Here is a 15,450-nt window from a genome sequence, read left to right as displayed (position 1 = left end):
TGCTGCTTAACATGCTAAAGCCCTGAACTCTGAGGGAAGAGATAGGAGGTGAATATTTACACAACTGACTTGCTACAGGCTAATGAAGAGCTTCTTGCTTTATGAGCCTCTTGTTCTCTAATTCTTTGTTTAAGGCTGTGGTAGTTCTTTCCCATATACACTTTATCACATAAATGTTTAAACAATATTACATCTGATGATGACTGTGATTGAAAATATTTTATTATTTTATTTTGGATGTGAATATATATAATAGTTTTTTTTTTTATTGTATTATGGCACCATACGCAATTATTCCATGGGTAATTTCCATTTTTTTTATGGGTGATCACAGAGTGAAAAGAAAATTCTGCACTACTGCACCTGAAGATATTTTGCAGATTCATAGAATTTCAGTGCAATTCTCAATAAATCAGTTTGACAGGGCATGGAATGGATCATGTTTGATTGATTATATTCACAGTGTGTTTGTAACTCAACCAGGCCTCCAATGTTTATTTGTCATCCTTTGAGAGAGTCATCAGATTATAAATATCAATAGTATCATTTCTACTGTTAAACCCATATAGCACTTTGTGTGAAAACCCTTCATTCAACAACATTAGAATTTCTCAACAGCAGACATCTGAAGATATAATTTGATCTTTATTTGCACATACATATGGTTGTTCTTTCATCACTCTGACTTTGTTGTTCATAAGTGCCAAGTAGAAAGTGGATGTTTGTCCTGAACAAAGTCTCAGCTTTGTCTGGTTTTTACCAGATAAATGCTGTCCTGTCACATGTAAGAGTATATGCAGAATACTGTCTGGATGTTTTAAACTCCTTTGTGATTTCAAAACTGAAAACACATTAGGCAGAGATGAATAACTTATCATTTTGCACCTACAACTAAAAAAAGAGCAAAAACAATATCATTTCCCTGAAAAGAATTGTTCAAATTGAAATTATTTAAATGTAGATGTATATATTTTTTACACTGATTCATACAATTCTGTTGTTTTTTAGTGATAATATGCAATCAAATAGCTCATGAGCACCAGTAAGGCAGAGGAATTCAATAAAAGGTGCCTGCTTGGCCTGCAACTGGCTCCAATCATTTTGATGAGACGTTTACAAACAGTTCATGTACAAATTGCATCCAAATGTGACGTGCATTCATCTAAAATCTTTTAGTATATCCTGGATCTTTTAGAAACCGATCATTTGAACAATATAAGGGCCTCACTGCTGGGAAACAAATGAACATAAGCAACACTTTATTCAAATCAGTTTTATTAATTACATGTATTATAATGTCTCATTACTATCCCAATATTTATTAAATATCACAAAATGAATGGTTACATTATTTAAATCACATCCAAAACTACCACAGATGAAAAAGCTTGAACAATGAGTAAGAAAACATTTGTTGTGGTAAGATTTTCTGCGTATGGTAGCAAACCATCTGCAGGTAAATACCATATCATGCTAAATAGTGGATGCAGATTTAGAAACTTAGCTTTGAATACCAAGATGAACTTGAAAGCAACACAGCAATGTTTTCTTTTCACAGTGTGAATTTGGTATTTTATCCTATACGACAGCACTACAGCATGAATATGACAAACAGATCACAAAAACAGTGACTGTAAAGAAAAGCATTTTCTTGGCCAATATACCAGGAATAAAATATGCCGAGTACAGGACGGAACACAAATTCCTTTCACAGTAAATACAATACAAAACATTACAGTATACTTGGAAAACAAATAATATGGGTTTATAAAATTCCATTTAAACAGTATTTACAAATGTTACCCCTTACACCTCACATCTATACCCTCTATAATTTGAGCTGCAGGTCAATTTTTACTAATGTGTGAAACAATTTCACGAGTGACTGCCCAGAATCTCATCCAGATTTATATCTTTCATCCAGTCATCATTCCCAGAGCCAGACTTGAGCAGAGAGTCTATGAAGTCTGAGTCTGTGTTGATCCCTGGAACTGTGTTGTCTCCCTCTGGGAGGAAGTCAAAGGTCAGACGGTTGGCCCGATTATTCTGGTAGCTGCTAGAACTGGGACTGGCCTCTGCAAAGTTGCCTGCTGGTACCCTCTGTTCAGGAGACGATTGGTTCAGGTTTCCCCCTGCTGATGGAGAGCCTAGCATTGACTGGCTCGGTCTTGGACCTGTGTCTCTTATTGAGGGGTTAAGAGGGAGCATCCTGATATCTGGTGCTACCTGATTGGGAGGGCCGATGTGCCTCTGTTGGTACGGATGGTTTGGCATGTCCAGCTGCGCACCCTGAGACTGTAGTGGGTTGGGTAGGCGCCTAATACCGAGTCCAGTTGTCACTTGCTTGTTGGCTGAGCCCCAGCCCATGTTGACATTTGTCAATAAGCCTCCGAGACCCTGTCCTGGTACCCCAGAGGAATGTAGGTCAGCTGTTGTTCTTGGGTGTTGTACACCTGCTACATTGTTCATCCCAAAAGAATTTCTTTGCGTGTTTGGCCCTAGGAACCTAGGTTTATTTTGATTTAGTCCGATTCGATTCTGATCATTATGCTGCTGGAATTGGCCAATACAAGAACTCGGATGACAGTCTGTCCCGATACCAAATCTGCGGTCTAATGGTGAAGGACTAATCTTTGAACCAGACGCACTTGGGAGGTGACAAGACATGGACTGTAGGTCACTCTCAGGGCCATTGCTGGAAGATTGGGAGGAGTTTTGACCTGAAGAGATACCAAGAAAAACTGATTACAATAAGGATCACTTGTCAGCATTTAAAGTTTCTGTCTTATCAGAAATGTACAGTACCTGTGAAGATGTTTCCTTGCTGAACTCCCACCATACTTCTTGACTGCTTGTAATCAGGTGGTGGTCTTGTGAGATGACGACTGAACTGATCATGTGTATTGTCTTTGTCCTGAAATGTAAAGTTGGGATTTCTGATTGTGTGATTCACCAATTCTCACAAAATTGTAACCATGTAATGATTGATGAAATATGTAAAATGTAAAATATGGCTTACTGAATTGCTGATGGTGTGCTGTTGTTGGTTAAGTTGTCTCTGCATAGCCTGAGTTTTGACTGGGCCTTTCTGCTGGCTGTTGGGTGCTGGGGGTCGTGGCTGCGACTGGGTTGACATGACCCCTAAGTTTCCGTTAGTGGGCAGCCTCGGACCAGGAGGAACACCCTTGGAAGAAGAAACACATGTTTTACATTAGTGTCAGTGGTGCTACTTTTTAATTTTTAAACACATCTTTTTGCCTCTTCTAAGCAAAGTGCCTGGACATTGGAGCCAAGTACTGTAAAGGCTGTTAAAGAAAAACACAAAACATAAAACAGTGCAATAATATAAGTTGACCACTAGAGGGCAAAACTCTACAAGACATCATAGATCTGTGTCAAAGATACTATTCAACCTCCAGAATGTGGTCAAGGCTACTCCCTCTGCAGATGAAAAAGGGAGACTTGGAGAGAGGCTTTTTTTGGAAGGGGGAGTGCGAGCCCTCCTCAAGGCCTGCTTCTCCCTTGATAATTGTGTCTAAAGAGAGTGGAAAGAATCCCTGAGACAGCAGGAAATGTGTGCCGATGGGGAGTTAAGCGCCAGCACCATGACTACCTCCATTTAATAAGCTCTCCTTTACTGATCACTGTGTTGTGTTTGGCAAGGAGGCATTCCATCCACTAGAAACCCATTTGGCTCCTGACACTATCACACTGATTAAAATGTTGTAGTCAGCAGCCCTCAAATGAGATTGAGAAATCCAAACTAGCTTTTTGTTTGAAGTCTTGTCCTGAAGTTATACTTTCACAGATAAGCTTTCATCATCATGGGTGTTTGAGATGTTATATGTCCTTGTAATGCATATTTTTCAGCTTTTTCTGGCAGCTGTGAAGACCATCCAAGCGCTCCAAGTAAAACCTTTCTGTCTTATGGACACAAGGACACTTATACTATGCTTAAGCCTTTACCAAGTGCGATCATTTGTCATGAATGAGGTTAATGTGCACCAAATCCAAGTCAACACATGCTGTGTATACAGTGTCAGTCATTGTGTTGACTTAAAATGTTTCCCAGGGTGAAATGGATTAGAAATCCAACAGTGCATTTAGCAGAAGCTATTACTTAGAGGACAGAATCTTTGCAGAGGATGAATCTCTACAGGGTGGTGACTTTGTGGTCCCCGAGAGAAAAACAGAAAAAAGAGAGGGGAGTGTGTGTGTGTGTGTGTGAGAGAGAGAGAGAGAGGGAGAGAGTGTGTGTATGTGTGTATGATAATGAATGGGACTAAACTATGAAGAACTAACGAGACAGGATTAGAAAATGAGGGAAGTTGAAACTCATCAGAAGTCACAAGCCATTTCACATGAGCTAATATTCACCTTCTCTGCCTGAGTTCAACCCACACAGCAAACCAAGCATGGCAATGAGGTTACACAGGGACTAAAACATCAAAACAGTGGTTTCTCCTGTTACTCTAGAGAGCAGAGTCACTGGCTTTGATTCACTGTATCCAGTTATCGAGACTGTGAGAAATTGTGACCATCACAGACATTTTCCCCACAGAGGTACACTGGAGAGGGCTTATTCCATCTTTGTTGTAAGAAAAACCCAATGAGGGGTGTTTTTGCATGTACAACTGAGTAATCCTCTCTGTCATCCTGATGTGTCATAAAGCTGTTTTCCATGTTTCCCCCCCTCCTCTCATTCTTCACAAGCTTGTTGTAAATGAATACCACATGTGGCTCAGGCCTCAGAGAAGGAGCGGAGTGATTTAGTCTCCCATCCTGCGGCAGTGCAGGCAGCTGACAGTGATCCAGGCCCAGCCTTGCCGGCTCTCACACTGCACTTCCTCCAGTATGGACTCAGGACGCTGTCCCTGGGGAGCGCCTCGGCATCTGGACTTGGCCGCAACTCCTTTTCCCAGGAAACAAGTACTCCCTTCACAGCACTGCCAGAGTGACTTGGTAGGCTCAACCCCCATGGCCCCGCTCTTATCCTGACTGAGGGATGTGGTGCCACAAGATCATCAACACAAGTTGAGGAGTCATTATTTACTGCAAACAAACCTTAATCTAAAGTAGTTGCTGTATTTTCAAAAAGGAGAGACTTCTTGTTTAAAGCGAAGTATGCTCTCTTTAAGTGTTCCAATGGAAATCTGTGTTAGCTGAAGCTAATCACTGGGATGATGAAATTGCTGCCAAATGTCTGTCTACGCTTGATTTTATAGTGTTGTCTTATGCTAAGCAGAAGTGTAAGTTACTTTGGATAACACTGTCTGCCAGATGTCATAAATGTAAAACAGAATGTGAATGCTTCAAATATGATACATAAAACAAATATACACACACATTAGTGTACAACTATAAAGGCAAGGCCTGTTTATTTGAATAGCACCCAACAACAATGTAAAGGGATTGAAAGTCAAATACTACTTGATCAAAACTATGGAACTTAACAGCTAAAATGAAATTCATAACTATATCAGGTCAATTTTTGAAGCTGAGTAAACTTTTTCAGTAGCAAGATCAATTTGCAGTGCGAAAAATAATAATTTGCTGCACTAACTTAACATTGGCTGAATCAACACACCTCAGATGGTCCTTTCTGTACCTGTGTGGATGATTGTATGGCATTTAGTTATCGCAAAATTACATACAATTTTTTTGACAACTGGTAGGAAACCACTTTTCACAGTGGAAAAATCAGTAATGAATTTTAGCTCAGACATAATAAATAACAAAGGCCTGCAATCATTTTTAATATACCAGGATTGTCTTTCTTTTTCAAAAAGTACAAAATTTGTTTTGGTGCTTGTTTCGCGGTGGGGGAGAGGCTAGTCTTCATTACGAGGGAATGCTAGCGTATACCGGCTGCTGCTCCTCTTTGCTAAATAGACAAATGACTGTGAACTGTGAATTGACCATTGAGGCTCGCGCTGTGGTTTCAACGTGGAATACGGAACCAAAACAAACTTGGGCGTCATCATTACCAATATCGCAAGACTACCCTATACCAGGTGAGATGCAAAATTTGGAGTGGATCACAGTGTACTGCAGAGTTTGCAGAGACTTCCATCCTCAGCTCTGTCTCCTGCCACCATAGAACTACTTAATACAAAATATCACCACTAAATCCCTCCTCATACATGACCACATCTTGAACAAGGAGGTTGATTTCATGTGCCTAACTGAAACCTGGCATAAACCAGGGGACTACTCTGTGCTTAATGAGGCCTGCGCTCCTGGCTATAGTTACATAGAAAAAGCCGGCAGCTCTGGCCGTGGTGGTGGTTTGGCAATCATACACTGGGCTGAACTGAAACTGTCTCCTCTGCCAATGCCTGATCTGTTTTCTATTGAATGTCTGGCTCTAAAATGTCCATACTCCATGATGGTACTTCTCATCTACCAACCCCCCCCCCCCCCCAAACCAAACTCATCTTTCCTACCTGAGATACACGACCTCCTCACCACACTCTACTCCATGTCAACCAACATTGTCATTGTTGGTGATATGAATATACATGTCGACAACCCCTACTGTCATTATGCAGTGGAGTTCCTGAGTCTGATTGAGTGTCTTGGTCTGAAGCAGCATGTTGATGACCCTGCACACACCAGGGGGCACACACTTGACCTGATTATTACTGACTCCGCCCCCATCATTAACCTGCAGGTCTATGATCTGGGTGTGTCCAACCCCAGTCTCAATAGATTTGACATCCCTGTCACCCCCTACGAACCCTAAGCGTCAAATGCTTTTTTGTAACAAAAAAAGCATTGACCCAGCCATCATGACTATGGACCTCCAGCACATCAACTGCCCAGCTTCTGCATTGGTAGATGAACTAGTGGCACTCTACAATACATCTCTGAGCAGTATCTGAGTCTTTGATCTACATGTCCCTGTCAAGACACATGAGGTCAATTTTTCACGCTCTGCTCCCTGGTTCACTCATGACATACGGAAAATAAACACAGCTGGACATGTCCTGGCACGATGCATCAGATGCTCTGGGCTTGCTGTCCATAAACTGGCCTTCTGTAAACGTCAAAGGACTTACTCAAAGTCTCTTAAAGATGCTCAGTCATAGTTCTACTCCAACCTAATTAATAACAATCCTGGCAACCCTAAGCATCTTTTTTACAAAATAAATAATCTCCTGAAGCCACAATCATCTTCCCCAATTGAGGCTACAGAAGAGCGATGTAATGGTTCATTGACTTTTTCAGAGCCAAGGTCAACATCATCCGCTCTCTGATGTCCAGCTTTTCCTCTCTGCCCTCCTCCTGTCATCGACCGTCTGTCTGGGAGCTTGCTAACCTGACGCGCCAGATGGTTTGTTACACAGAACCATCTGAGAAGTCGTCCTTGCAAACTGTTTGGAAAAGGGTGGGCACTTTCAAAAAATACTTGGTAGGTGATTGGATGAAACACTGTCTATCAATGCCTTACCTTGCGAGGCAGCTGGATTCACAAGATCACAAGATCAGAAGATCAGAAGATGACTGATCCAAACCACCAGTGGTTTGGACACAAGTGCATAACTTGAAACATGACAAGATGGATTCTTGTAATCTTGCGATCTTGTGACTCCAGCTGCCTCGCAAGGTAAGGAGGTAACTGTCTCTACTCCTTTTTACTGGTGTCAGGCAGACATTGAGGAAACCCTCAGGAAGATGAAACCCTGTACTTGTGCCCTGGACGCCATTCCCACAGCTCTGCTCAAATCATACATCCCCATTCTCAGACCCCTGATAACCCAAACTATCAACCTGTCCCTTCAAACTGGTAGTGTTCCATCTAGCCTCAAGGTCCCAGTCATCAGCCCCCTCCTCAAGAAGCCCACCCTGGACCCAGTTCTTGTCAGCTAAATACCTATCTCCAGCCTCTCTTCCCTGTCCAAGGTGTTGGAAAAGGTGGTTGCTTCTGAGTTCAGGACCACCTTAAACACAACAAGCTATTTGGAAAATTTCAGTCACATCTTCATTCAGTACACATCACTGAAACAGCTGTGCTCAAGGTTGTGAATGATCTGCTGATGGCAGCTGATGCAGGGTCCCTCTCTCTCCTGATTCTCCTTGACCTGATCACTGCATTTGACACTGTGGATCACACTATCCTCTTAGAGCACCGCCACACCACCACTGAACTGTCCATGTGGACCATGTGGACACTGCACTTTAGTGGTTTCAGTCCCACCTTTCCAGTAGGACTGAGTGTGTCTCACTGGGAGGATGCAGGTCTAGATTGCTCCCTGTCACCCTGTGGTGTTCAGCAAGGATCGGTTCTCAGCTCCATCCTGTTAACCCTCTACATGCTCCCCCTTGTACGTGTCATCAGCAGCAATGGGATGGTTTTTCATTGCTATGCTGATGATACTCAGCTATACATCAAAACTACTCCAAGCCCTTCTGCAGCCATGTCACGCCTCAGCACCTGTCTTAAAGGTAGAGTCAGTCATTCTGGAGAAAGATTGTTGATATTTGAACTCAGAAACTCCACCCCCCAAATTCATGGATGTGCATTGCCACAGCAACAACCAAAAGAGAAATATGGCGGAATCCAGAGCAATGCGTCAGCTGTAGAGTCACTTCTGTTCCTCTCACACATTATCATGAGTGGAAAAAAAATTTCATCTCATGTTAACACAACAGTCCATCCACACTCCACCTCTCTGCAGCCTCCGCACTTCTCACTCCTCCTGCCTTCAGCATCTCTGTCCACAGAAGCAGCCATCTGTCAGCTGCAGCTCCTGGGGAGCTGAGAGGACAGCGGCCGGCATAACTGCCTTCACCAGGCTGACTGACAGCAGAAATGTACTGAACCAAAATAGTTCATATATTGGCTCCACGGGAAGAAATAGTTTGTATTTATTGATTCATTGATACAGTTAATAAGTTGAAATCACATATATAGCGGGATATTTGTGGAATTTACACAACAGCTGCCCAGATTAAGCTTCACAAAATGTGACAGAAATAAACTCTGAGCACAAAAAATGCAGGGGGCGTCCATGAGACTGTCCTTGGATTCAGTGTGGATTGATACATTTAATAAAATGGAAGCTTATCTGTTCTGTGAGAAAACACTTTCTATGTGAATTGGTCATGGCCTCTATCCAGTTCTCCAGCCCTCCCCCACCATTCAACGGGTGCTGGAGACGGGAGATTGACTGACTTCCCCCTGTCCTGTGTATGAGCACAAATGCCCCTTGCTGACTGGCCAAGTAGTGTTGTGTGGCTTGCTCCGAGGCACTGTGTTTACATGCCCATTTACAGAGACAGGGCTGTGTATGAACACCAGATTTTTTTTCAGCCCACACACAGAACAGACAGCGGACTGTGAGGAGATATTCACTGAATGTGACAAAAAGTGTATTGGATTAGAATCGCTGACTTTACCTTTAAGGGGATAAAGGCCTGGATGAGCACAAGTTTCCACAAGTTAAACAGCAGCATAACTGAAGCTCTTCTTATTGGCACTCCACACTAGATTCAGTCATCCCCCATACCTCATCTCACATTTGACTGCCAGGACATCCCCCTTTCCTCCTCAGTCACTAATCTGGGAGTTAGGTTTGACCCTCAACTGACTTTTGATGACCATATAAGACATCTGTGCAAAACCCTTTCTACCATCTCAAAAATATCTCTAAACTCTGCCCCTCTCTAAGCCTGTCAGATGCAGAGAAACTATGCCTTTATCTCCTCAAGACTGGACGACTGCAATATGCTCTTCACAGAATATAAAAAATACAAACTTATAAGAGCAATTCTGTTTTCATAGCACTGGCTCCCTGTCTACTTCAGGATTGACTACAGTCCTGCTACTCACATACAAATCCATCAAGGCATGCGCCTCGCTACCTACACTAACCGATCATACCACAAACCTCCACCAGTACCCTCAGATCTACCAGCAGCTTGCTCCTCCGGGCCCCCAGTACTAAGCTCTGCTCCATGGGGGATCGAGCCTTCTGCGGAACAGCCTTCTTAACTATCTGAGGGCAGCACAGACCCTAGTCTCTTTTAAAAAAACGCCTAAAAACCTTTCTATTCAGGAAGTCTTTTTTATCTTAACTCTTATTACTATTTTCTTTATGTTGTGTGTTCTATGTTACTAATACTGTAGCACTGTGTTTGAATGAAAGTTGTGGTATGAATTAAATGTATCACTATTTATTATTATTATTGACACTCTCATGCATTTGTTCTGGGTAAAGTGGAACCCTAAAAGTATTTCCCCCCCTTTCTTCAGCTTAAATACACAACACTGATGTGACTAGCAACACTACATTTTGTCCATGAGATAGCATTTCCCACCAACCATGGCAACTCAGGTTTGCACGCATTAATGCATTAGTGTCCTCTATACTGCCAGAGAATGTATTCATGCTTAAAGTGAGTGCGGTATTTTTTCTGAGTTACAGAGGAGGATTTGAATTTTGACATGCTGACTCAATGACTGATTATTAAACTGTAAGAAGCTTCAAACAAGCACCAAAGCACCACATCTCTGGCTGATTTTAAAAAAGCATGGACCGCTTCACTTAGTGGGAGGAAGCCCACTGCTAGTCGCCAGTGTTACACAGGGGATCAGGGCACTCTTTCAGGACCTTTATTTCTCTGGCATTACTAATTCAATTCACTGTGGGAAGAGACTACTCCTTTTCTCCTCTCTGTGAGCTGTCCCTTCCTCATTAGCTGGACTTTTAACCCTGTACATGCTGAGTGGAAAAGCTTTTTTGTTCTAAAATTAAAAGATGACTCTTGTTTGTTTCTCCACAATTCCAAAGCTATCATATGCCTAAATTCATGTCTGTTTGTTTTATTTGTTCTAAGAAACTGCACATTAAAACAAAATGTCCTTGGGAAAGTTTTCTCACCGAACACCCTATGAACTCAAGCACAGCTTCATGTCCTCATCATTTTAAAGTCCAGAGGTGACGGGGCTTTTACTTTCAGGAGCTCTGGGCTTTGGAAAAGTGTGCTTTTTAAAATAATTTATAAAAATCCAATCAAGGCTTTTTCATTATTTGATATCCAGATCTTCTAAGTGTCTTCCACTCCTTTCCCCCTACTGTAATTATGTACCCTTTTTATTGTATATAATTTAAGTTTTAAATGTTTCAGAACCACATCAATATTATTGATACTGATACTAAAAGGTAATACTACTGCTAATGCTATTACTAACCAGTTCATATTAATGTGTTGTTTATAAAAAAATGTTAAGCTTATTTAGATTATTCACTAATTTTAAAGATTTTGTATATTTCTGCTTCATTCATTTATGTTAATCATAACATTATGTTAATTATATTTTAAAGTGACTTCAAGGGAGTTTTAAGACATGAACAACCACGCATTCTGTTCAGAGTGTAAATGGCTCTCTGGTGTAGTGGTAAAACTGGTTCTGTTTCACTCATGCGTGATGATGTATTTGTCATCCTACCTCATTTACTTCCATGTCTCTATAACTCCCTCTCTCCCTCCTCCCGCCCTTTCTCAGTCACTCAAGTAATTCCCTTGATCTGTAGAGGTTATGAGAGTTCTCTTGTGTGGCTTGCATTATCATTTCACACAAAGACAGCTACAGATACTGTTAGTGCAAAAATGAAAGATGGGGCGGTCCAAATCTCCCCAATCATAACAAATCAGTGATTCAACCTCCGGCACCAGGCTAAGCAGATTACTGTCATTTTCCACCACTTGTCCCTTGTAGCTAACAACCTCCAATTAGCAAATCCCGCTGTGCATATCTGTGCCCTGACGGGGAGCCACCATGACAAGCAGAGAAATTAGAAGTCCTGCATGTTAATCTACCATGCTCTGGAAATCTGTGTCATCGTCAAAACACTTTCAGGGGAAATACATATTCAAGGGAGTCACAGCAGCAAAGGCACAGACAGCAGCTAGAACAATGACAATAAAGTCCAAAAACAAACAGCATTGCATTGTTTCAGTTTCAGACAGCTGGTTGGCTGCCGCGAGCACAGTGAGGGACCTGATTGATGAGGAAGACTGAAGAGAGTGTTTTACTGTTCTGTGTATCATGTTATTACACCTTCAGCAGAAAAACAGACAGCCTATACTATATTATTTACTTTGCATATAGAGCGCAGTGTAGTGAAATACACAACCCAGCCATTTTACATTTACAGCGACAAAATAAAATCATACAAGAAATGAAACATTTGGGTGATTGAACTAGAAAATGTTGTACTTCCAACCTCTAACTTATAGGTGACAGGTTATTGCCATAACCCAAACAAGCACAAAGTAAGCACAATGCCATTTTGCTCTAAACCCTGAAACATCTCAAGATACAAGGTTTTCAACTGAGAGCAGCTATAAGTGAAGCAATTTTGAATAGAGCCCTTACCTGTCGCTGTTGCTGTTGTGACAGTTTGAATGGCAGCCCTGCTCCATGCAGGGGAACAGACTTGGGCTCCAGGCAAAGAGCCGCTGACGTGGAGATCTGTTGGTTTTGGAAATGGAGAGCTGAATGTGGCTGATTCTGGCCAGTTGATGGTGAATGTTGTTGCTGCTGCTGGGTTGAAGTCTTGCTCACTGAACTTGCCATCATAGGCATCTGCTGGCTGGCAGAATGGGGTGCTTTGGGGCTGAAGTGCAACGTGGGCTTGGTGCTGAGAACCTTCATGTCCAAATGATGGGAACCATTGTGGCCATTTGACTTGAAGAGGCAGTTGTTGATCCCTTTACTCTGGGAGCCAATTCTCTGCTGGCTAGGCGGGGCTGGGGTGGAGACCTTGTCCTGGGGGAAGGAGCTGGTGGTAGAGTGGGTACTCATGGCAGTGACCCAGCTGGTCAATCCTGCAGGTGGTGTTTGGTGGTGGTGATGGAGCAGAGAGCTTGGCTGTTGCTGGTTTGCTGCCATCTGCTTAAGCTGCTCTGCGTGGGATATTTCTGGCCAGCAAGACATGCCTCTCGGGTGTCCTGTCTGAGTGTTAGCTTTCTGCGACGTGGTGGTAGAAGAGGTGCTGGTCAATGTGAAAGAAGGCCCTGCTGAGGCTGGTCGAAGCTGTGGTGAGCCACCGTGAACGTGGCCAAAATCTGGGGAGTGCTCCGTCTTTATCGGCTTCTCCATTGGGGAACACAAACTGGCTGCTGCTCCTGCAGAGCTTGGCCGACCTAGATCCAAACCGAACGTATCATCCTGCTTCAGCATCTTCTCAAAGTCCAGATCGTTCAGCGGGGGCACTGTCTTTGTCAGCTCATCAAACAGATCCTGGAGCTCTGGGTCGATCTGTCCACCACCTTCATCTTTGAAGTCAAAAATCATCTCTGCATTTGACTGGCCACAAGACTGAACCTCAGAAGGCTCTTTTTTCATTTCTTTCAGGGTCATACTGAATATGTCTGACCCCACTCCATGGGGCATCATGTAATTCTTCCTCTGCATGCCCATGGTTGAGGACCCTTGCAGAGAATGAGACTGGGTTAAGTTATGGTTACATGACCCATGTCCCAGACCACCGGTGTCCACACGGACTCGCTTAAAGTCTGATCCAGAGAAGCCACACGAGAGGCCATTCTGCTTTGGCGCATGTCCTGGTGCATGTCCCTCGATCTTCCTGCGCAAAGATCCTTGAAGCTGCAAAACACAACAGAACAGAATTAAAAAACACGAAAGAAAAGATTTTATAACCTTAACTTTATCTCACTAATTTATTATTTAGGTGCTTTTTAGAAAACACCGTAATGGTTATGGATTTCGGGACTAACCCGAAAGAAATAAAAAATTATAACAAGATTTTAATTATTGCACATGATTCAAAAGCTGTCTTGTCAGTATGGTTGCATTAAATTCTACACCCAGCTATGTTTCACTATGTAAATTAATTCAATTTCACAATTTCCTCACAGGAGTGTAGATGCTGTACTCTCTTGACGACGTGAAATACAAAAAGATCGGTTTTATTTTACTTCGTAATTCTGTTCCAGTATTTGCTTTTATGCTTTAACGCAATTTGTAATCTTTGTTTAGAAAAGTGCAAATATATAAAGTTTCTGCTTATTATTATTATTAAAAGACAATAGTTTTCAGTAGAATAATTGTTGATTTACAGCAGTGATGACATCTGAAATGTTTTATTCTGACATAAATCACCCAGTCACTTCACTTAGTAAGACCATGCAGATACATTCAAATAAAACACAAAGCTTTCATATTTAATTGTATTTAAACACTTGCAATGCAGCGATGAGGAAAATGCTGCTGCAGCATTTAGAAAATTGTTTTGATATACTGCAGTTTGAATGCAGTGGATGGGCTGAGAAGATAGTTAGAAATCTGATATAGTCGACAGACCGCAGAGAGTAGAATAGGGTCTTTGTCTGTTTCCCTCATTTGCATACATTATATTTTCCTCCATTGTGCTTTGTTAGATAGCAGAGTTTCTCCTTTGTGGCTGAGATTCTGCTTAACATGCTGGTGCAGATATCTGACTTCCTTTCCTTCTATCCCATGTCTTCATTTACCGTTATAGGCACATAGCAATGACTCACAACTCTAACCACTCACTAACACTCCATGAAACTGAAGCATTAAAAACCCTAACAAAATGCTCATGTTATGATAGTAAAAATTAGATAATTTATATTTTCAGGCATAGATATTACTGTCATGCCAACAAAATAATAAAGCGTCTTCTTTCATGTGAGCCTATCATTAACATCAATTCACTGAGAAAGAAATTGTCTATCCAGTGGCAATCTCAGGCACACTGTTGTATATACATAAAAATTACTCATTATCTGACCATCATTTAATGTGGTGCCAACATGAAAATCAAATGGCTCTGATTGTACAGCAACCTGAGCACAGGAGAGGAGTATCAGTATGTTGCATATTTCACTGTGAGAACAAATTTGAGTCATTTCCACCTGCTGGCACACGTTACATTAAGATGATTCATAGCCTGAGGGTTTGGAGTGAATCCTGCAGTTCACTACATTTCTACTCTGAGTCTGTATTACTTCTGCTAATGCTCTTAACAATTGTTTAGAGATACATCCTTGCATTTTAATCAAGGTACAAATATCTCTGTGACTCACCAAGCATCCTTTATTAAAGCTTTAAGTGTGTGTGTGTGTGTGTGTGTGTGTGTGTGTGTGTGTGTGTGTGTGTGTGTGTATTTCAACATATTGCATGGATGATGATAATTATGTTCATTATGGTGATGTTGTACCGAGAGGGGGAAGGACTGAAATGATCTATTTAAAGGATCATACCAGTGGGTTTTGCATGGTTTTGGCCTGGTGAGTAGGAACTGTTATATGTAACATTAGTGTAGACCATTTACAAAAGCATGCCTATTATAATGACTTCCTGGCAACCAGGAAGCCACTGATCTCAGTTTACTGCAGCACAGTAGGAAAGTCAACTTGCAAATACTTGAAGCTTGCCATGAACTCTGTGACAGT

At 41.9% G+C, this 15,450-nt stretch overlaps 1 protein-coding gene across 1 annotated transcript in view; it reads right to left on the bottom strand.

Annotated features, from left to right (window-relative positions):
• Positions 1-626: 626 nt before the first annotated feature.
• The window catches only part of zmp:0000001236 (mastermind-like protein 2), a 42,832-nt gene continuing 28,008 nt past the window's right edge, over positions 627-15,450 (bottom strand). Inside the window, exons 2-5 of the mRNA XM_067595271.1 lie at positions 12,386-13,618; positions 3,020-3,184; positions 2,806-2,914; positions 627-2,720 (exon numbers count right to left, since the gene is read on the bottom strand). Of these exons, the coding sequence (XP_067451372.1) occupies positions 1,876-2,720; positions 2,806-2,914; positions 3,020-3,184; positions 12,386-13,618 (2,352 nt within the window). The 3' untranslated portion in view covers positions 627-1,875. The remainder of the gene's footprint in view (positions 2,721-2,805; positions 2,915-3,019; positions 3,185-12,385; positions 13,619-15,450) is intronic.

This window comes from Thunnus thynnus, chromosome 7 (genome assembly GCF_963924715.1).
Source record: "Thunnus thynnus chromosome 7, fThuThy2.1, whole genome shotgun sequence".
Taxonomy (NCBI): Eukaryota; Metazoa; Chordata; class Actinopteri; order Scombriformes; family Scombridae; genus Thunnus; species Thunnus thynnus.
The sequence above is the reverse complement of the archived record's forward strand: the minus strand, read 5'-3'. Positions and strand labels throughout refer to the sequence as shown.